Source organism: Berghia stephanieae, chromosome 14 (genome assembly GCF_034508935.2).
Source record: "Berghia stephanieae isolate SIO BIC M18660-M18661 chromosome 14, UCSD_Bste_1.3, whole genome shotgun sequence".
NCBI lineage: Eukaryota > Metazoa > Mollusca > Gastropoda > Nudibranchia > Aeolidiidae > Berghia > Berghia stephanieae.
The window spans coordinates 9,379,442-9,403,837 of record NC_088373.1 but is presented as its reverse complement, the minus strand read 5'-3'; the positions used below and the strand labels follow the sequence as shown (position 1 = coordinate 9,403,837).

Sequence of the window (24,396 nt, the reverse complement as noted above, 5' to 3'; positions counted from 1 at the left end):
CTAACATGAGAAAAATTGTTTAAGAAAGCAAAGTAAATTCTAAAAAAAAAAAGGAAATGGAAGTAGATTTGTCTCCTCTAAATTAAAGATTACTTTATCTCTTTCTTGATACAGGGGTGACGTACATGAATGTTATACATCGTTGATTGAAGACAGTGGTGGAAAGATTCATCCCGAGTTTAAAGCTCTTGTACCCACGATAAGGCATCATTAATAAATCTTTACAATTCCATTTTCATTTGATTCCTTTTTAACTCCTGACACGGCACAGGAAAATGTAATCAAAGATGTTTTTGCTTTTTTTTTAATATCATTAATAGTTGGGACAGTAGACGAAATTCTCGTGTTTATTCAAACCAGTTTGCACCTTACTTCAATTCACTCGTCCTCAAAACGATTTGGAGATTTTACCAACCAAGAAGACGTGCTAAAAACTTTCCTGCCGCCTGTCTGGATTTAAAGTGATGTATTAATGTTTTGGGGATTTTTTAAATAATTGGCTGAAGAAGGGTATTGGACCCGAAATCTTCTTTGTTTGGTATCAAGTTCTTTTTCAAAAGTGTTATATTCATTAACTGTTCATGACATGTTTATCAACTACAAAAAGACATCAATATCAAATGATCAACTATCACAACTACAAAGCAATGAGATTCACCATCATCGTATTATACAACTCAAACCTGTTTTCCGTACTCATAACAAGTTTCATTGACCAAGATTTAAATTTAAATTTTTACAAAATGAGAAATCTAATTAGTATCATTAGAATTATTTTCCTCCCAACATAAATTAAACATTTTTGTCATTTTATTCTTCATTAAATCTACAAATTACTCCTTTAATTCAAATGCTGCTGCTTGAAGCTCGAAGAAATAAATAATAATTATATGTGAAATGGATGGACAATTCAATTTAATTTATAAGACTTGTCTAAGGGAGTGTATATTTTGCTCTCCCCCCCCCCCCCCCCCCCCCCTCTATTTTAGATTGCAAATAAATACGACTTATCAAACAAAAAAACATCCTTTTCCTTTCATCTGTACTATTTTGAATAAACATTACCCCATAACAGAAAGTATTGGAAGTCATAAATGTAATTATTATAATTACAGTGCCGCTACGCAGTTCTACATTACAAGACATGGTATTATATATATGTAATATCAAACCAACAGTAGCTATATATATATATAATTATATATATTGGATCACTAATATCATAACACAATCATTACATAATTACAGTTAGCATCAGAATTACTCATTATGATTCGCATAGAATTTTTGTATTAAAATTTTTGTTAATAATATAATTCAAACCAACATCCATGGACTTTATATGTATCTAGTCTTCTCAAAACAGTATTATGTCAAAGTGAACACAATGCATGCTTGGCATTGAAATTTGAACTTGGATAATAAAACCTGAATTTAAATTGGAAAAGAAAGTGATACCGAACAAAGCTGCTAGAAGCTGTGGATTGTTTTTGTTTCTTTCTTTCTTTTTAAGGGTTTCACGGTGCTTGCAACACTTTACTTTAATTTAAGGTCATTTTAGCGGCAGTAAATAGGAAGAAAATGGGATAGTAAAAAATTCTGGAATTACAATGAAAGCACCCAAGAAAAGGTATGACAAAGGGAAATTGGTTCAAAAAGGAAACAAAAGTAGATTTGGAATACTATCACTGTGCATAGTTTGAGATCACCTAAAAGTCTCATCCAGACACAAGCACAGGCCCCCACTAAGAGGAATACACTCAACTGTTTGCAAATAATATAACAGTGCATAACAGAGAGATAATTTACAAGACAAAAAATATCATCTCCCAAAACTCTAACTATACATTTAACTGTTTCTCTCCCAGGGTCAGGGTATCTGGCCAGGGTCAGGGCAAAACCAAGTAATCTCATCCCAAGACAAAGACAGAAAGCATGTTGGAAAACAAATTATAGGGGGATAGAAGACACAGTTAGTGCCTCAATGCCCACTGTGGGAGGTCAGGAACCCCACCCAAAGATGCGGAGTAAAAAAAAAAACATAAATTATAAAATAGTAGTAATGAACAAAATGTGTATAACAGCTTCAATTAAAGAACAAAATACTGATTATGGAACAATGTTTGTGTATTAGAAATTGAAAAGAGTGAGTTTTTGTTTTTTCACCTCAAGTCGCTCAAGTTTTCTCAATCTGATCAATTTCTTTCACCTCAATCATTTCTGACATGACACTGTTTTGGGACGACTGATCACATTTGCTATGTATGTATGTATGAGGAGACGGTTGTTACTATTGGACAGGATTAATATTGGACGTCCAGACAGGATACATACTGTACCAATCCCATAAATACGCACATACACACATACATACGTACATACATACATAGCTACATGCATACATACAAATTCGCATTTTAACAATAATTTCTTTAATACCAAATGTAACATTAATTTCCGTCGCCAATTATCATCGCCTTCATTAAAAACTAAAAACATTTAATTCATAGAATGGCTGAGAGACCTACAACCATCCCTCCAATGCAATTCAACACAAGACTGACTGCAGCCCAAATTAAAATCAAACGTTTTTCTTCATGACAAATAAAATACCAAACAATAGATCAGTCATTTCCTTGGGTATGTAGGGTTCTAGAATTGTCAGCACTTTACTTAAATTTTGATAAAATCAACAAACAAACAAAAAACAAAATTTCAAAAGGAAAAAGAACAAAAACATAAACAAAATTCACAAATGTTTTTGTTTGTAACTCTTTTCACTCACAATTTCACACCAGCATCCATTAACATTAAATTTCAGACAAATATAACTTTGGCAATGCTAGTGTTGATAAAGATCTGCATAAGAAAATCCTCCTCGATTTAACACTACTCTCTCTCTCTCTCTCTCTCTCTCTCTCTCTCTCTCACTCACTTTTTCACCAACAATCCAATGCATACGTTTACAATCAACAGCACTCAAAATATCCAAAAAATCATTTTGTCTGGTTATCACTGCAAATCATCAACTATTCCCACTCTTGACCAATCTTACAATTTATACTTGAGGCATCTGGACATCAGAATAATCTGACGACGTGTCTCCAAATGCCATGGGCTTCCGACTTCGCGGTCGATTGTCGTAGGTCAGATTTGCATAGTCCAATCCATCCTCTGTCTTCACATCAAAAGACTGCAACAGAGATAAGAATAATATAGACTTCATGTTATCTTTAGAGGATGAAGCATGGGTTAGGTAGCATCTTTTCAGATATGGAGGAGGGGGGGAGGTCCTAATAGCTCAGATGGTAAAGCACTCACTTCGCAGAGTTTGAATCCAGGTGTAGTCATGATTTTTTTTCTGATTCTCTTCCCCCCCCCCCCCCCCCCCCCCCCCCCCCCTGTCCACCCAGCACTGAATGGTGGCAGTGTCTGTTGGATCTGCCAGAAAGTACTAAGTGATGGACTGGCATTCTATCCAAAGGTGCTAAGCAATTGTTATTGACCGTTTCATGCTATAGAAACAGGGCTAATGTCTCTGAAGGATTTTTTTTTTTTTTTTTAATTTGTTTCTTTCATTGAGAGACATTAAAGATAAAATGGCAACAAAGGAAAAAAAAAAACCCTATGGTGTGAAACAGACAGTAGAAAACGGTAAGGGCTGCCTGAAGCCGGTGATCGTAAAATACTAACGAAAGAGTGAAAATGGAAAGCTTCGTATGGGAACAAAACAGTTGTTCCCATACGAAGCTTTCCATTTTCACTCTTTCGTGAAACAGACAGTAGCAACTGCTTGCTACCATTTGGATATGAAGCTAGTCTATCGCAAAGTACCCTCCATCAGATCTAACAAATCCAGCTACCCAATCACTGCTGGGACTAAGGGGGAGGGGGTCCAGAAAAAAAAACAAAAAAGAAACAGCTCGACTTCACCTGGATCAATCTTAGTCCCTTTGCTTGAGAAGCTAGTGCTCTACCAACTGTTTATCGGGACCCCCAAACAAGTAAATTAGAATACAAAACAGAAACTCATCTATTTTGATTATTATACTACTGTATTGTGAAAATTAACATGGATCGAGACGAATCTTTTGAGTTGTCACCAATCAAAATGGGTCAGGTAACAAAGTCTGTAGGTGCACACAAATGAATCTGGATACAGGGCAACAAGAATGCAATTCCCAACATCAAATGACGACCGATCACTCTGCCCTAGCAGATTTTATAAATAATAATTTTTATAATTTTTAGATTTGCCAGGCTGTGCAGAACAAGCTTGACCCCTAATCCTATTTGTTTTAATTTAATGGATTATAATTATATTATCATCATTATTATTTTGATTTTTATTATTATTTCTATTATCATTATCATTAGCATGATTGTTTCTATTGTTATTATTATTATAATCATTATTATTATTATTATTATTATTATTATTATTATTATTATTATTATTATTATTATTATTATCATTATTATTATCATTATTATTATTATTATTATTATTATTATTATTATTATTATTATTATTATTATTATTATTATTACGTTCAATGTTCTTTGAAAAGCCATGACAACGTTTTGACATCAACCAACTTACATTATTGAGACTGCCACCAATAGGTTTTTTCTTGTCATCTCCCAACACATCTGGAGGACCTCCCATCGACTGTTTGTTACTGTGGACAGAAAACAAGAATACAATAATTCTGTCACACTTCTTTAAGCATTTATTGTACGGTTATGTGGTCAGGTAGTATGACACTCGCTTTCGGATCGGAAGGTCCAGGAATCGAGCCCTGAGTCCTTGGAAAAGGCTTTTTACTCACATTCTCTCACCGTACTCAGGTGTAAAATGAGTATATGGCATATAACAGCGTTGTCTGTCGGAAAAAAAATTTTGTAATATCGCTTAACAGGCATCATGTCTCTTTCTACATGTTACTGTTAGTCAGGGACCCTTTGTAAAGTGCTTTAAGCACGTTTAGTGGATATTGCGCAAGGGTTGTTGAATGACCAGAAATCATTTTGGATTGCTAACAAAGCTCTGCAACTTTTTCAACTAAAACGGTGCATAGTCGAGTCCTTGGAAAAGGCTGTTAGCCCACATTCTTTCACCACTCTTAGGTATAAAAAAATGAGTATCTTGCAATACTCTTCAACAGTCGTAACGTCACTTCCTTCCTAATGATGCATGGTAACTTAGTAACACTGGCTCTAAACTATCGGAATAATGGCGGATGCCCGTATGAAATCTTTCTCCGGCGAGCATAAAAGCGTATCCAGAGGGAAAAAAAACATAAATTTGATCATGTTTTGACTTTTACACATTCTGATCACAAGGCATATGAAAAGTTCTAGCCAGCATGAAGAATATAAAGTAATGATTTTCTTTGTTTAGAACCAAGATGGCCGCCGTTGCCGGGCGGCATGACATCAGACTACTGAATCCAATAGCAGCGTTGTATCTGTAGAAAAAGATATATTCCGTCACATGTGTCTTGTCTCACCGAAATGTCAAGTGTCACTGTCGGATAGTAAACCCTGGTAAAGCAATTTGAGTACGTTTAGTGGATGCAGACTTGCAAATTGAAAACTTCAAATTTAGTCATTACAATGTCAATTTTTAGTAATTTGACAAGGAAAATCGTAATTCCTGAAATTGTGTATGAACAACCACAATATTATTATTATTGTTATTATTATTATCATCAATATTGTAGTAGTAGTATTAGTAGTAGTAGTATTAGTAGTAGTAGTAGTAGTAGTAGTAGTAGTAGTAGTAGTAGTAGTAGTAGTAGTAGTAGTAGTAGTAGTAGTAGTAGTAGTAGTAGTAATAGTAGTAGTAGTAATTGTTATTCTTCTATCATTATTATTACTATTATTTTCATTATCATTTAAGTATTACTAAGAATTAAAAATTCGTAATTTTCCATAAAATTTTGTATTTGGCCATGAAATTTGTTTAAAATTCGTAAAATTACGAAAAATTCATAAGATTCGGCATGGATGTTACGCATTACAAATGCTTTTTTTTTTTTTTTTTTTTTTTTTCAATTTTTTCATTAATCAAATAAAGAGGGAAAAGGAAAAAAAACTCACTTGTAAAATGGAATGTCTTTGGGTCGAGGTGGATCTGTAAACAAAATCATTTTAAAAATAAGAAATTTGAATCACAATTTAATCGTAAATCAAGATCATAATGAAGAACTCCTATAAATAAATATGGGGATCCGGGCAGCTGAGGAGGCAGAGCACTCGCTTCTGTTATATCTGTTGGAAAGCACTTTTCGATAGATCCTTGTTTTGTTTTTTTTTATCAGAGATACTCCTCACCAACACACACACACACTATCTCTCTTTTTCTGAGCCATATGTAATCACGGTTTCTAGAACATTATCAGAAGAAAAACTATCATTGGATGAGAAAATCCAAGGGCCAGGGGGATAAAAAGCAAAAAAAATCAATTGGCCTGACTGTAGCCATCGTTAACTTGTAGCCTGACACTGATCGAAAATGGACGTCAAAGGCAAGTCTTTGGCCACAACAGAAAACAAATTGTGAGTTGTATTCAATAGGTCAACCAATGGAATCACTTGTTTCCTTGAGCACTACTAACAACAACTCACCACACGGTGCAAAAACCTAGAAAGCGACGTCAAACTATAAATCCTAGTGTGTTCTAGTGTCAGGCTATTACGATTAAATTGTGATTCAAATTGTCAGGCTATATGTTAACGACGGCTACGGCCTGACTAGAAAGTGACTTCAAACTATAAATCCTAGTGTGTTCTAGTGTCAGGCTATATGTTAACGACGGCTACAGCCTGACTAGAAAGCGACGTCAAACTATAAATCCTAGTGTGTTCTAGTGTCAGGCTATATGTTAACGATGGCTACGGCCTGACTAGAAAGCGACGTCAAATTATAAATCCTAGTGTGTTCTAGTGTCAGGCTATATGTTAACGATGGCTATGGCCTGACTAGAAAGTGACGTCAAACTATAAATCCTAGTGTGTTCTAGTGTCAGGCTATATGTTAACGACGGCTACAGCCTGACCCTGGCTTGTCAAAGCGTGTCATTGGTTGTTATGGTACGTCATCATCTTCGACTTGTGTCATTCTTCGTTCTCCTTTCACTTTGAGCTGTCGGGAAAGACGCATCGTGCTCTTTTGTCTCTCCAAGTTCTTCAAGGATGAAAATTAAATCCATCCACACCAAATCTCCTCATGACGATTTATGCTTTCTAAGTTCCTCAAGTTCTTCCTCAAGGTATCTTGTGATATGACGTTGTGAGATTTATTTATCTTATTTATTTAGAAAGGCCTGTCAAATCGCATCCTGTCTTTCTGCTCTACAAAATGACTTGTGAGAAACTCCATGGCAATATAAATTAAATTGGCCATATTTGGATATGCACTTACTGGTAAGGCTGATTATTCATATTTGAATATGCACTTGCTGGTATGGCTGATTATTCATATTTGAATATGCACTTGCTGGTATGGCTGATTATTCATATTTGAATATGCACTTACTGGTATGGCTGATTATTCATATTTGAATATGCACTTGCTGGTATGGCTGATTATTCATATTTGGATATGCACTTGCTGGTATGGCTGATTATTCATATTTGAATATGCACTTACTGGTATGGCTGATTATTCATATTTGGATATGCACTTGCTGGTATGGCTGATTATTCACCTTATTCCATCCCATTCTGCCACTGTGCATAAATTTTAATCTCCACATACGTTCATGAATTGTCAGTTAGTGCGGCTATGTGGTCTTGTGGTAAGACACTTGCCTTCGAAATAGAGGGTCCAAGGTTAGAGCAGCAAATAGCATAGTTGACTCTTTATTCACATTCTCTCAGTATATTCAGGTTAAAATGAGTACCTGGCCATTATCAGCATTGTTCCTCTCATAAACAAAAATTGTAATATTGCCCAACAGGTGTCAATGCCACGTCTTAAATATTAATTTGTTGCTCTTGGACCTCCTTGTCAAGCACTTTGAGCACATTTAGTGGATATTCTTATTCCGACAGGCTTTCTTTTGATTATGTGTATAATTAGCGTTGTTCGTGTACTGTGTTAGGGCTTAATGATTAAGTTAATCTACGTTATGCGCCCAGAGCCCTCCTGATGAAGGGATGTTTGGCGCACTATAAATCTATACCATTATTATTATTATTATATTGCGCTATTTAAATGCTCAAGTTTAGAAAACAAATATGAGGTGGAGAGTCGGTCAATCATCTCAAGACAATAAATCTGACGCAAAAAGTCAGCCCCAAAAAAAAAAAAAAAAGAAGAAAAAAAAGGCAGGCATACAGGTGAAATGACGGAATATATTGGATCGTAAAAAAAAAAAAAAAAAAAAAAAAAAAAAAAAAAAAGAAAGCAAGAAAGAAAAAAAGGAAGAAATGAAAGAAAGAGAGAAAAAAATAAAAATAAATAAAAAGAAAAGAAAACAAATTTTCTTTAAAAAGGAAAATAAGGAAATAAAGAAAGAATAATTTTTTAAGAAAAAAAAAAAAGAAAGAAAAGAAAACAAATTTTCTTTAAAAAGGAAAATAAGGAAATAAAGAAAGAATAATTTTTTAAGAAAAAAAAAAAAAGAAAGAAAAGAAACAGATTCCCAAACAAACAAAAATACCAACAAATCCTAGTGGTTGCCTTACAATTTTGTCCAAGACCAGAAAAGACGATTACCACCTACCTTCTTTAGTTCCTCTCTTTCTGTAGATACAAACCCCTACAATGATGGCAATGATGACGGCAACCACAATTACAACTACGATGATGATGACTGTTGTACTGTCTGAAATTCACACACAAAATACAACAAAATTCAAACATAAAAAATTAATTCAAACGTTTTCCCCTGGATACGATTAAATGTTAATTTCTAAACAAAATATCCATAAATAATCCCCCAAAAAAATAATTTCTAAATTTCAAACAAGACAAATTTCAAGCGTAAAATTATTACAAAGGCTTTGCTCTGGAACCTATTAATGTTATACTTTCTGAAAAAACATGTCATAATTATTCAAAAGAACAAAAACAAATTCTAATCAGACAAAATTCAAACGTGATATAATCGCAAATATTTTCATCTGGAATTGATTAATGTTATATTTTCTAAATAAAAAATGTTAAATAGTCCCCCCCCCCCCCCCCCCCCCCAAAAAAAAACAACATTCAAATATGATAAAATTCAAATGCAATTTTATTGCAATTGTTTTCCCCTGGAACTGATTAATGTTATACTTTCCTAATAAAATATTAAAAAGAAACAAAACTCAAATGAAATAGTAGTAAAATCGATCAATGTCACCCTTCAGAGCCATGGTCCATAGAGTCAGAGTTTATCCCGATTTCTAAAACATGAAACAGACAATGCAATTGCTAGTATATCTAAAAATAAATAATTTTTAATGAGCTTTTATATAGCGCATTATCCACTAAATGAGCTCAAAGCGCTTTACAAAGGGTCGCTGAACAACAGCAACACGTAACATGTAGAACGAGACATAACACCTGTTAGGCGATATAACAATTTTTTACGACAGAGACAACGCTGTTGATGGCCAGATACTCATTTACACCCAAGTGCGATGAGAAAATATGAGTAAAGAGTCTTTTCCAAGGTTCAACTATGCGCCGAGCGAGGCTTGAACCCAGGACCTTCCGATCCAAAAGGAGTGTCATACCACAAGACCATACATCGCAAAGTACTGTCTACCAAATCTACTATCCAACTACTATCCAACCACTGCTGGGGGGGGTTTGGAAAAAAATCTTGACATCAGCCAGAATGGAATTCCTTTGTATGTGAAGCAAGTGCTCTACCAACTGAGCTATCGGTACCTCCATGATTGGTGGAAGAAAGCCAGTAAATATGCTATCACCCTTACCGTCACCTGAATCACTCTTTTTCGCCGGGCTGCCTGTCGGTCCTACTGGGTCAGTGGTTTCTATTGGGTCAGGAGTCGTAGTTGGTGGGGTTTTTACTGGAATCAGAGAGGAATTGTAAATACAGGTTAAGGAGATCTACTATTTTTAAAAAACAGATGTTAGAAGCTGTGTCAGTTCTAACGATGTAGCACTTCCTTAAAGAATACCAGGATGGGCCCAGCCGCACTGACCTAAGAGTCCACTCACCAGATTCTGTGGAGTGGGTGGGTTCAGTGTTGGAGCAACAAGCTATGATGATGATTTGTATCGTGGAATGGGTGACTGAGACCAGCCCCCAAATGTGCCCCCCAGTTTTACCAACCTCAACACTTCTTGTCAAAAAGAGTAAGATTTGGATAACAAGTGTACAATTTGAAAATGTAACCCTTTCGTAATCTCATTTTTGTTTTGTTTTTAAGAGTTTTACCGCACTTGCAACACATTAAGGTCATATCAGCGCCAGTAAATAGGACGAAAATGGGATAATAAAAAGTTCTAGAATTACAATTAAAGCATCCAAGGAAAGGTAAGACAAAGCGGAATGGTATAAATAGGGAACTGGTGTAGATTCCAAGTACACACTATCAAAGTACTTAGTTTGAGATCACCTAAAAGTCTCATCTAGAAACAAGCACAGGTCCCCACTAAGAGGAAAACACTCAAATGTTTACAAATCAAATGTTAAAATTTTTAAAACAATAACTATACATAACAGAGATGACGAACAAGGAAAAAAATATAATCTCCCAAAACTATACATTTGACTGTTTCCCTCTCAACCTGGGTATCCGGACAGAGCCAAAACCCAAGTAATCTCCCTCCAAGACAAAGACAGAAAACAAATTGAAAAACAGATACAGGGGGATAGAAGACACAGAAAGTGCCTCCCTGCCCACTATGGGAGGTCAGGAACCCCATCCAGTTCATCATCTCACTGCCTACTTTTACATAACAATGATAACAATGGAGGTAAATAATCCTTGCAACAAGTTTGTGTGTGTGTGTGGGGGGGGGGGGGGGGGGGGGATCACTATTCACAGTACTACCACGAATAAGCACTTCATTCACATAAATACTGCATGGGCAATTTGTGGCTAAGAACGAGCATTCTTGTTTCATCATTTCATCATAAATTTTTACGACAACCAAGCAACAACAATTTGTGAAATAGCATATACAATGGATAACAAAAACAAAAACTTACCAACTTTGATGGCGACAATAGACATTTGTGAATGAGTTGTAGCTCCCACAATGTTGGAGGCTGTGCAACTAAATAGAGGAGAAGTAGAGAAAAATATAAAATAGAATCAATCATTAATACATTTGCAGAGATAAAACCATGATCCATAAATATAGAAGGAGAAAAGAAAAAAAATGATATCACACAGCTCGTGTTTCTAAGTGTTCCTCTTGGGTAGGGACCTTTGTAAAGAGCGTTGAGCACGTTTAGTGGATATTGTGCTATACAAATACTTGAGTAGTGAACAAGAGAAGTGCCACATGATGAATGTGACAAATGTCTGAAGCTGGATATGTTACACCCTTCTTGTTTTTCAAAATCTGTGTTTGATTGTCTACTTACTCTATTCAATTTTTTTTTTTTATGATTTATATCTATATAATATGCTTCTAGAGCTATATCATAATTATTATTATTATTATTATTATTATTATTATTATTATTATTATTATTATTACTATTATTATTATTATTATTATTATTTTATTATTATTATTATTATTATTATTATTATTATTATTATTATTATTATTATTATTATTATTATTATTATTATCATAAGTATTAATGTTTTTGTTTGTCTGGATTTTAAGTGATGTATTGCTATTGGATGAAAAAGAGTTTTCATCTTGAAAATTCCATATTTGAGATTTTGTTCTATTTTCAAAGATCGGATGCTGTGCGCTTGGCTAAGAAACTCATTACATTGTCATCCAGAAATATAACAGGCCAACTATGTGTAACCTTGAACATTTATACTCCCTTTAATACTGTTTAGAGAGAAGGACTCATAAACACGGATGGCAAAAAACAATAACAAAGACCTGAGTGACGTCAACTTCATTCTGTCTATATACAACTTCTATCATTAGTTAAAAACAGTCCACAGCTTCTAGCAGCATAGATACACTTTGACAAGTTGAGAGATGTTTAAATCCATTAATTTTTTAATTTGTTTTTAAAAGAATTTTTTTTTGATTGTCACAGAAGGGTAAGGTAGTAGTAGTAGTGTGATATAGTCTGGACTAGTTATACCTATGCAGCTATGTGGTCTAGTGGTATGACACTCGCTTTCAGATCGGAAGGTACTGGATTTCGAGCCTCGCTCGGTGCATAGTTGAGTTCCTGGGAAAGGTACTTTGCTCGCATTCTCTCATCGTACTCAGGTGTAAAATGAGTACATAGGCCATTAACAGCCATGTCTCTGTTGGAAAAAATTGTAATATCGCCTAACAGGCGCTATGACTCGTTCTACATGTTACGCATTGCTGTTGGCCAGGAACCCTTTGTAAAGCGCTTTGAGCATGTTTAGGGGATATTGCGCTATATACAAGCTTAATGTTTTTTTATGTCTTTTTTAAAAATTATTTATACCTGTAATTCCCAGAATCATTGTCCTCGTTGACATTGGCCAGGATCAACTGAGAGGTCAAACCATCCATATCACCCAGGAGCGTACGGTTGTCCCCAATTTTTGACCATTGGTACTTGGGGTCGGGGAAGCCAGATGCCTGACAGGTCAGCCTCACATTCCGTCCTTCCACGATTTCATCTGAATCGGGTACTTTGGATACTTTTATGTCTCTGACTGAATCTGGACGGATTATGGGAAGAAAAAAAAATGTATATGTTACAGTGAATGGATTTCATCTGAATCGGGTACTTTGGATACTTTTATGTCTCTGACTGAATCTGGACGGAGGATGGGAAGAAAAAAAAATGTATATGTTACAGTGAATGGATTTCATCTGAATCCGGTACTTTGGATACTACCAATCATGTCTCTGACTGAATCTGGACGGAGGATGGGAAGAAAAAAAAATGTATGAGTGACGTCAACTTCATTGTGCGGCTATATGGTCTAGTGGTATGACACTCGCTTTCGGATCGGAAGGTCCTGGGTTAGAGAGCCTCGCTCGGGGCATAGTTGAGTCCTTGGAGAAGGCTCTTTACTCACATTCTCCCACCGTATTCAGGTGTAAAATGAGAACCTTGTCATTAACAGCGTTGTCTCTGTCTTTAAAAAAATTGTAATATCACGTCCCATCCTAAATGTTAAATGTTGCTGTTGGCCAGGGACCCCTTGTAAAGCGCTTTGAACACGTTTAGTGGATATTGCACTACATAAAAAGCTCAAAGCTCAATATGTTACAGTGAATGACATAATCAGGTGGATGGTGAAAAGGTTTGAACTGAGATATTGCCAAGTTTAGTTAGGTGAATTTTTTTTTATCAAAAATGAATTCTTGTCATAAATGATTAAACCAACCCTTTTTGTACATCTTCGGGAAATATCAAAGCTTAATTTCACTTATAAATATTTTTTTACAGCTAGTCAAGTTGTAAAAGTATGAAATTTGAGAAAAGTTGCTGGATACCTTTCCCATACATCTGACCATAGCTTCATGAAATTACACCCGATTTACTTCAAATAAAGATTAAAATGCTCTGGAGAGCATATTCTTTCAGAAAATGCACACCTTCCGACTGATGATGTCATGCACTGAGATATATTGGAAATCTTAGTGGAGAGTAATAAACAAAAATGAATATAACAGCTTCAAAAAAAAAAAAGAATAAAATACCAAACATGGAATGTTTCGGGTACAAAACCTGTTTTAAGTCAACAACAAAAAATAATGAAAACATAAATGCAATACTAAAAATCAGACTTGCAGTGTATCGTACAGACTGCAAAGACAATCCTATTGTAACTATCACAGATAGATGCCTAATTTAAAGTGGGTCTGTATTGTACAAACAGCAGACAGAGACTGCAATATAGCAATGACTATGAAAAAGTATTATTGTGGGAACTACTATGCTTAAATCAAAGCCCTATCTTCGCTAAGTAAAAATCTTTTTGAATTTTGAATATTCATCAATAAATAAAAGAGTTATGCAGTTTCAAAATTCAAAGGTGTCATTTATTTGGATGACCAAAAGAAGAAAAAAACTCAGAAAATATGGGACACTTTATTTGCTTTTTTCTGGTTTGTTGCAAGAGATGGAGAGAGAGTGTGTGTGTGTGTGTGTTAATTTACTGTGAGGAAAAGAGAAATTGGACAAGCCTATTTCAAAGAGGATAAGGATTGTTAAAAAGTCGAATTATCAACTGATTATTAAAACAAAATGTGATAGCCGACAAGGCCAACACCCCTACAGCGTAACAATGAAAAAAAGTGCAAAAAAAAAAGTGAGAGAGGATGCGGTATAGTTGCCAGATATAGAATTTCATTAAAATTTTATTCATTTATTTTTGTCTCAGTGACATTTTTCCTAGTGTACTATAGTTTGTGTTTGTCAAATTCAATTAATATTTTAAGGGGGGGTCAGTCTTAGTAGTGAAAGCAATGTGAGCTATTTAGCCAATTTTGAAGTCGAATTTAGTCAGGTAGAAGTCTGGCCATATGACAGCCTTGCCTTGCTGGCGTCATGCTGCGTGTCAAGTGATGGAGGGCAAAATGACTGTCACCTCTTCTCACTCATTGAAGCGCAAATTGGGTTGATGTTTTTGCAATGTTTTGCACTTATCATATTCCAATGAAATTTGAAACATAAATAGAAGAAATGTCCATATATAACCTTATTAATGCCAAATTCTCCCCTCCTAGTAGGTTTAGAAATATTCCACTCAAAAGGGCAAACATGTGTTTTTAACAGTCTTCTAGTAACCAAACGATTTTTGCCATTTGACAAAATCTAAAATGACCTCTTTACTAATTGTGTGCCAACTTTTAGTCATATTCATTGATAAACAGCGTCGTAATAACTTTTTAAAATAGCATACACACGAAATAACTTTGCCCCATACTTTGCCTCGAATTCGAGCCACTTCGGGACCCAAATCGAGGCCCAAGGATTTCCGTAAGATCATCATTGCTATGCTATATATACACAACCGTCCAGCAATAATAACAGTGCGTGGTAATTAAATTACAAACTGATTAATGATATTCCAATATTATAGATTTTATGCTTAAATTATCAATTTATTGTTGTTTTATTTGCATTGTAAAGCGCCTCTGAGCACTTTGTGGATCTAGGCACCATATAAATTCATTCATTCATTCAATAATACCATCACAGATAGATGCCAAACTTACAATGGATTCGTATCGTCTCCGACTGCTGACAGAGACTGACTTCCGCTGAATCACAATTGGATGGGTTTTTAGGGAAATCGTCATTGAGAACAAAACAGGTAAGGACCAGGTTCTGGTCTGAAACAGCTACTTTGTTAATCCTTAGGGTGCTAATAGTTCTCACAGTACAATTGTCATCTGTCGGTGAAGGGCTTGCTGAAAAATAAAATAAAGAGGTAAGAATTTTTTTTAATAAAAAATATAAAGCCTTATTTTTACAAATAGCAGTGTAAAAAGGAAAATAGATAATTTATGAAATAAAGAGCATCTGCCATATACAAATATCTGTATTTGTTGGGGGGGGGGGGGGGGGGGGGGGTTCATAATATTTTTAAAATCTGTATTAACCCAAAATTCCACATTTCATCATCATTTTTATGCATTTTCACCATTAAATGATTTTATATTTTGTCTCTTCCCTTCTTTTCTTTTAATTAATCAAATGATAGTATACTATCCCGCCCTACACTTGCCAAAAGTGGAATAAGGCCCAGTAAAAACAGAAATCTGAGACAAAGAAATCAGAAAATGGCACAGGTGAAAGTTGACAGGACTCAATTTGTCTGAGAGATAAACCAGTGATGCCATTTTAAATCATTTGTGATCCATGATTCGCAGTTCGAATGCCAGGCACCAATACACCAACATTTCATAGTATAAAAAGTTAACGATCTGATAGTGCTTAAAGCCAGCAGAGCCATTAGGCATTCATCCATAGCGTGAAACGGACAATGGCAATTGCATTCCAAACTTTTGATCTGACTCTAGCCTATCATCGCAAAGTACTTTGCATCATATCTAACAGACCCTGCTACTCAGTTACTGCTGGGTGGACAGTGGGGAGGGGGGGGGGGGGGGGGGGTGTCAAAAGAAAAAAAATCTCCACTTCGCCCAGGATCGATCTCGTTCCCTCTGTGTTGATGCAAGTACTCTGTCAACTCAGCTATCAGGATCCCAATATCCAAAAAGATACTTCCCAACCTATTCTTCTACTTCTATACCTTCTTTAATTCAACCTCCATCACCAAAATAAATAAATAAATAAAAAATAAAATTAAAAAAAAAAAAAAAACAAAGACAAACAAAAAAAACAGTCTATATGTATATGTGTGTGTGTGTATATATGTATATAGTATATGTATATATATAGTATATATAAATAATATATATTTCTTTTCTTTATAAAAAGCAAATTTTAAAAAACAAAACAAAGAAAATCAAAACAAAACAACCACGGCTCACTCACTTTCTGATGTGGTGATAGTGATCCCATCCTTGTTGCTGCCACTTGCTTCCAAAATCTGCTCCGCATTATTCCGGTATATCCGCCACTGAATTCTCCCTCGCTGTGGCCGACCTGTGTTAGCATTGCAAGTGGCAGAGACACTGCTGTTTTCGGTTAAGTTGGCAGGCACGGCCGACATTGGGTTTGGAACTTTTGGTGGAACTGAAAAGAACAATTAACTCTCCTTCATGAGCATACCTGCCTACTTGAAAATTTCAAATGCAGTAAGAAATACAAAATTCATCAGTAATTAATGGTCAAATTTCAGTAATAATAAAGCAAACAAAAATAATGATAGATACACCCTTTTATATATGTAAAATAAACTTACCATGTTATATAGAGGACAGCCTGATAAATATTGGGGTTCTTTTCCTTACAAAAAGCTATCACACCATTGTCTTTCCCTAGCATTGAGATTTTTTATTGTAGCATGCGGTAAATAATGAAAAAAATATATTATTTTTTAATTTAACGTTGCAACCATTTGTATCAATAATATTTCTTCTATTTCCGTAAGTCTGTAATTGTCCTTACACTTCCGTACTAATAGGCATGTATGCATGAGTTGAAAAAAAAAAAAGCGGACTCAGTCAAATAATACATAATTAAAGGATGACAAGAAAATAAATTGTTATGGTTCGAAAAAAAAAAAGAGAAAAAAATAAATAAACTAACTAAAGAATAACATAATAATGAAATCTACCTAATTTCAAAATGATGAAAAACCAAAAGTAGTGGTGGTGGATGTGGTAGTAGTAGTAGTAGTACTAGTAGTACTAGTAGTAGTAGTAGTAGTAGTAGTAGTAGTAGTAGGAGGAGGAGGAGGAGGAGGAGGAGGAGGAGGAGAGTAGTAGTAGTAGTAGTAGTAGTAGTAGTAGTAGTAGTAGTAGTAGTAGTAGTAGTAGTAGTAGTAGTAGTAGTAGTAGTAGTAGTAGTAGTAGTAGTAGTAGTAGTAGTAGTAGGAGGAGGAGAAGGAGGAGGAGGAGGAGGAGTAGGAGTGGAAGTAGTGTGTATATTCTGCCAAAGTGTGTTGAATAAGATCACAAGTCTGAGAACAAAAATTAACATAACAGCTTCAAAAAGTTTTCAAAGTACAATGCCTGTGATCTGTTACAGAGCTGTCAACCTTGTGTACCAAAAACAAGTGTGAGATTGCTTGTCAAAACTTCAAAACAGGCAAGATTTTTAGGGGGGAAAGAAGAAGTAACTTCAAAAATATAAACCATAATGAAAATTATATGGAAATTATCTAATGCTTCGGTTGGTAAGGAATATCAAAAGCTTCATTGTTAAAGTCCTTCAGAGCCGTTCTGCCCATGGAGCCAGAGCCTATCCCGGTTTCTATAGCGTGGAACGGACAATAGCAATTGCTTGCTACTGGAATAACCCAGCCGTCAGCTGCAATACAGCACTGCATATTGAGCTAGGGCGAGGTGACTTGCTCATGGCCACACAGCGCAGCAGCAGGTGATCGAATCGTATCTTTCGGGTACAAAGCAAAGACCGTACCGTTGAGCCATGCTGCCCCCCAATGGGCTAATGTTTTTTGGAAGTTTTTTCAAACGTTCTCCAGATTGCCAAATTGGGGCAGTCCCAATTTTACTAGGACAGTTGGCAACTATGATAATGTGGGACCAAACAAGCCACTAATAATGCTAATTAAAGCAACCTCTTACGATATAGGCAGGAAAAAAAAAAGTAGAATGTATAAAATGCTCCTTAAAAGTAAATTAAGTAAGAGAAGAAGAATAATTGTTAAATATTGAGAACAGATTATAATGTTAAAAAATCATCCAATTTAAAGACTAAGCAAAAATAAAATTGTACACAGGCAAGAAATCGCATACATAAATATACTTTCTTAGCGACAAAGTAGGAAACAGGCGTAAATGTAAGATAAAGATCTGAAAATGTGTACATGAAACGCTGCCAGACAGAGCAAGAAAGGCTGGTTTTTTTTTTTGGGGGGGGGGGGAGATATCTTTTCTTTTTCTTGTGTTTTATTAAAATTGCTTTGTTTGGCATTGTCTCATACACAACTTTTTTTCAGATACTTTCTTAACATACAGTTGGCAACTCTGCTGTTGTGTATTTTCATCTCCACTGTTGAGAATTGGTTGTTATTTGAGTGGCTGGAGGATATTAATTAAGATGAATGACGATATATAGAAACACAATAAATGAAGGCTGTGTATAGTTTTCCTGCAAGGGTTGATTGAGACAGGATAGAGTTACGTCCCTTGTTTTATTGATGGAACAAAACATTCGTGAGAAATTAAATTCGCATGATTAATAAAAAGGAACATATTGATTGTAATAATAATGACAAAGGAGCAAATAATACAAAGTTGAGGTTACTAACGAAAGAGTGAAAATGGAAAGGCTTCGTATGGGAACAAAACAGAACAGAGCTACCGTTTTCTAAAGTTGAGGTTATAACATTGTATAATATATATATTTTAATAGCATACTTTTAACATCCACTCCATTCACGATGAACCTACCTTTGACCACCAATTTAGCCTGGCTGGATTTTGAAACTCTTCCACTTCCATCTTCGAAAACAGTGAAAACACAAGAGAATGTCTTCTCATCCGAACACTCAACACCCTGGATGGTTATTGTTCTTGTTGCAATGTCATAGGAGTACCGACTGTTGACAGTGGAAGGTGATACTGCCAAGAGTGCAATCGGAAAACTGTAACTGACATACTTGACGTTACCGGACAGGATTTCAATACTTGAAGCAACGGGTAACTTATTAGGGTTGTTCTGATTATTAAATGCAACATCTGTTACGACACATTTAAACGTGGTCTGTTGTCCAACAATAGCATCACCGGCAACAGCGCTCACGTCCCATCCATTAACAACACTTAAAGCCCCTGAATCGAAACAAAAGAAACAAAATAAAAACATTAATATTTTGTTTCAATAATGGCAGAACTTTATTATATCATAGTCATAAGGAATAAAAACTTTCCTTTTTAATGGGGAGAGTGGGGGGAAGGGAGTATGTTGGACATCCAATGAGCTAAAATCAAAAGACAACCTGCAATGGAAACCAGTAAGAAAAATATATTTTATGGAAATACAGTATTGATAGAGTGGTGGAGTGATTTAACCAAAGGAGACTATTCAGACTCGAGTCCGAATTGCCACTTCGTTCTTGCACATGGAATGAGCCAACAAAGCAACAAGGCCAAGGCAATACCACTGACTATTTTCACAGTAGGGTTTTTTCTTTTTCTATTAGGGATAGCTAGAGGCCGTTTGTTTTTCCTATTAGGGGAAGTTAAAGGTACTAGGTTGTATTTTTTCTTAGGATTAGTTGAGCGAATATTTGGGTTCCCTGCCTTAGCATGAGGAGATTTCGGAAGGCCTCCCAAAGCTATAATAATACCAGCGGAATGACGGATTCAGAATAGAATTAGTTACAGTTACCGATGAAGCTTTCCAATTTCGTGGCGGCGATGGGGTCTCGAACCCACGACCTTTCTTACTGCTACAACGCCGCCTGGCCGGGGAGAGCGTGGCTCTACTGTAGAGTATGTGTATGAGCTATTAACATCTATCTAATAGATGTTAATGGTATGAGCTATTCACAACTCGAGAAAAAGTGATTTCATCTCTATGTCTATCTTGAGATCATGGGTTCAACACAGACATACGCCGTGAAGTTTGTTAGCTACCAAAATACCATTATCACCATACGGTGGAAATCGTCCACCAAGATATTATCGTACGGTGAAAATAGTCTCCCACACTATTATTATATTATTATCACTGTACGGTGGATATAGCCTTCCACACCATTATTACCGTACGATGAAAATAGTAAGATAAGAAACGGTGATGCTCGTAAAAGGCAGGGTGTTAAATGAGGCAACTTACTCTCCATCCCCAGACACAGTGATTATACAAAATTAAATCAATGTAACGAATTATTTAAAACACGATACACAATAATCCACTGAAATGCACTCAAGATATAAACACATCATTAACTTAATAAAATATACAAAAAGATTCCTACAATAGCTGGGAAGTATTATAATTCTCGTCATCATTACGAGAGAGAGACCAAAATGGGTGTGATCAGTTAGACTGAAAGATTCCAAGTGATCGGTAACTGGTGGGTTCATCACTCATATGAATTCACAATTCGACCAATTGTGTTGTAGAATATAGCCTTTACTCTACACCATTATCACCGTGCGGTGAAAATAGTGTGTCAGACTATCTTCACGTACAGACTTTTCACCGTAAAACAGCGGCTTCCGGGGTTTTTTTTGTAAATAAAAAGGACTGAATAAACCACAACCATAAAATTTTGCTCCTGTTTTGTGCTCATTGTGTTCAGTGATTGACTTAATGTCTCAATAAATATTTATTGTACGCATTTCATGGTTTGGAGACTTAAGACTGGAATTTGAATTTGATGAGATTTCCCTACTGAAAATCAAGGGTAGTAAAGTAGTTAACTCTGGCGTTATTTGAGTCACTGGAAAAGTCTCTAGCCCTTAACATTAACATTATTTTATTCTGAGAGGCCTTTAAATTCCCTTTAAATTTTAAAATGATACCCTATTTGTAACACTTTATTGGTTTTGAATTTTGACCGAAAAACTCTGGAAAAAGAAAGTAGATGGCGAATCTGGCTTGTGGAATTCACCACTAGTGCCAATGGTGTAGTGTGTAAGTTAACAATCCTCTGATAATCTGATGACTGCTGAATTAAGATGAATTGCAAGAGGAGACTCACACAAAAAGTATAGAGAAACAAGTTTTCTGATAGAATTTGTACACACACTGACCAAACTCAAACATGATCCTAAAGTTTAGGAATGAGCTCATAGCTAGACGTCTAGTTAGTGCCAATTGCCAACAATGACAATGGTGTAGTGTAAGTTAAGTTAACAATTCTCTGATAATCTGATGACTGCTGAATTAAGATGAATTTGCAAGAGGAGACACACAAAAAGTATAGAGAAATAGGTTTTCTGAAAAAAAAAATTAACACACACTGACCAAACTCAAACGTAATCCTAAAGTTTAGGAATGAACTCATCAAACTATCAAACTCTGCCTTGCCTTACCCGAGTCCTGAGTTACAAACTCCCTAACTCAAACTCTACCTCACTCGGACTCTGGGTTGAATTTTATCAACAACATACATATTCTTAGTGATTTACCTAAGCTACCAATTTTAAAAGTTCATTCTGACTAAGACTAAGACTGGTCATTGATAGTAAGTAAGAGTCGAGAGTCAAGAGACAAGATGAGTACTTCCTTGATTCTGACTCTCTTACTACTCTTGACTCTCAGACTCAATTCTTTAACTCTTACCTGTTAAAAAGGTGAACAGTATAAGGGATAAATCCCTTTGTGTCGTCATATTTAGATAAAATGAAATCCTATATTATCAAAGAGTAAAATCTCTATATGATCACAATCCAAATTTCACTGAAATGGATCAACTTGCATTATAAATATCAAAGAAAAGTTGTTTAGAAATCGGCCATATTGGGTTAAAACTTAGTCAAAACACTTCCGCGACCGATCCCATGAATCTCTCTTACGCATAGATAAAACAAAAAGTAGGCAATTCAATCGAACGAAAAACGAAATATATTATTAGCAATAACAAGATTATGTACGAAAAGAAAAAAAAAAGACATAGGCCCAAACGCGAACTTGGCTCTGCTGAAGCCGACGAGCTCTTCCTTGCATGCATATTAAACTGAGTAGTAAGTTCACAAAGGTTAAAGCGAATGATATTATTATAATATTATTCAAGTCAGTGGATGAAACCAACATTGAGCTTCAATCACAAAACACCTTTTTTTTTGGTTCATTTTGACCAGAAAAAAAAAGTTAATTCAAATATTGATAATGTTATAATGTTAAAATAATAATAATAATAATAATAGTAATAATATAATAATAATAATAATAATAATAATAATAATAATAATAATAATAATAATAATAATAATAATAATAATATAATAATAATAATAATAATAATAATAATAATAATAATAATAATAATAATAATAATAATAATAATAATAATAATAATAATAATAATAATAATAATAATAATAATAATAATAATAATAATAATAATAATAATAATAATAATAATAATAATATAATAATAATAATAATAATAATAATAATAATAATAATAATAATAATAATAATAATAATAAGTGGGTGCAGATGTAACTTCCCGTGGTAAATTATTGTTCCAATCTGCGATGGTTCTGGGGTAAAATGAGACTTTTCCGGTCTTTGGTGGATGTCAGGGGGATGAAACTGTCCATGTGGGAAGTATTACCCTCTGTTCACGCTGCCCTCAACCGTCGGATAGTCGGCCAACCTGTTATTTAATCAGGTGCGTGATTACGTCACCCCTTGATGACCGTAACGACTTGTGGTTATCTGGCAATAGTGTGCGAAATGATTTAATTACTCGCAAATTCAATTAAAGGTCCTTTCTATTTCTTGGTTATGCGGGTTAGACCAAAGTCGTTCTAAAATCACGATATCAAAAGTTTCCAGACTAGCGTCTTGCTAGAATTAATAGCGTGGAAGTTGTCCCGTCTTGTTGAAAAACAAATAATTGATCGGAATTAAGTGTGGAATAAGTTTGATTCCTTCTATCAGTGTTACATGATTTTCAATACGAAGAAGAAATGACAGTCGGTATATTCCTAAAGATGAATAGGATTCAATAGTCGTAACGTCACTTCCTTCATAATGACGCATGGTAACTTAGCAACACTGGCTCTAAACTATCGGAACAATGGCGGACGCCGTATGAAATATTTCTCCGGAGCATAAAAGCGTATCCAGAGGGGGGGGGGGCGGTGGGGGGAACATAAAGTTGATCACATTTTCTAGCCAGCATGAAGAATAAAAAGTAATGATTTTCTTTGTTTAGAACCAAGATGGCCGCCGTTGCCGGGCGGCGTGACATCAGACTACTGAATCCAATTGCCTCCAATGAGTCCTGACTTGAATGCAATGGATTCCATACAGGAATCCCCCAATTTCAGCAGAAAAGAAAAAAATGATGCCGTGGTGGTGGTTGCTATATTGGTGGTGGTGGTGGTGGTGGTGGTGGTGGTGGTGGTGGTGGTGGTGGTGGTTGTGGTGGTGGTTGCTATATTGGTGGTGGTGGTGGTGGTGGTGGTGGTGGTGGTGGTGGTGGTTGTGGTGGTGGTTGCTATATTGGTGGTGGTGGTGGTTGCTATATTGGTGGTGGTGGTTGTGGTGGTGGTTGCTATATTGGTGGTGGTGGTTGTGGTGGTGGTTGCTATATTGGTGGTGGTGGTTGCTATATTGGTGGTGGTGGTGGTTGCTATATTGGTGGTGGTGGTTGTGACGAGCGATTTTCTCTCGACAACGCGTCTACTTCAAGATTCCTTCAATTGTTAGTAGACAACAATATTTGTAAAAGGAAATTAACACCTTGAATTAAAACACTTAAAATATGGACAGTTTCTTTTCCAATCAAGACCAATGTGAATATAAAACTGTTCTAAATTAATTTTACTTAAGGGATTTGGTCAAGACATCGGAAAATCTCCCATTGTGAACGGAACGCGATCTCTTACCACTCGCTTTCCACTTAACGCTCTCCTTGCCGATCATTTTCAGTTCTTTCCCAAAAAATGGCAGGCTTATCCATTAGAAAAATGGATTTTTAAAACTAAAACAAGCTCTCTACAAA

At 35.4% G+C, this 24,396-nt stretch overlaps 1 protein-coding gene across 2 annotated transcripts; it reads right to left on the bottom strand.

Moving 5' to 3' along the window:
• Positions 1–290: 290 nt before the first annotated feature.
• Positions 291–22,247, bottom strand: LOC144959758 (uncharacterized). 2 transcript variants are annotated; one of them, XM_078892480.1, is made up of 11 exons: positions 22,002–22,247; positions 19,157–19,537; positions 16,611–16,811; positions 15,326–15,520; positions 12,594–12,813; positions 11,181–11,248; positions 9,937–10,032; positions 8,736–8,837; positions 6,106–6,139; positions 4,604–4,682; positions 291–3,193 (listed from the first exon to the last, which is right to left on the bottom strand). In XM_078892480.1, the coding sequence occupies exons 1-11, from the start codon at positions 22,048–22,050 to the stop codon at positions 3,059–3,061; spliced, it is 1,560 nt and encodes a 519-aa protein (XP_078748606.1). In that variant the 5' UTR covers positions 22,051–22,247; the 3' UTR covers positions 291–3,058. The 2 variants fall into 2 exon arrangements, with proteins under 2 accessions (XP_078748606.1, XP_078748607.1); XM_078892481.1 differs by having other exon boundaries at positions 9,943–10,032; positions 22,002–22,219.
• Positions 22,248–24,396: the final 2,149 nt, after the last annotated feature.

Coding starts and splice junctions, on each gene's coding strand:
- LOC144959758 (XM_078892480.1), bottom strand. CDS start 22,050: ATGACGACACAAAGGGATTTATCCCTTATACTGTTCACCTTTTTAACA. Junction 19,538..22,001: donor ACTGTTCACCTTTTTAACAG/GTAAGAGTTAAA, acceptor GTTTCGATTCAG/GGGCTTTAAGTGTTGTTAAT. Junction 10,033..11,180: donor TATTGTCGCCATCAAAGTTG/GTAAGTTTTTGT, acceptor CTCTGATTCCAG/TAAAAACCCCACCAACTACG.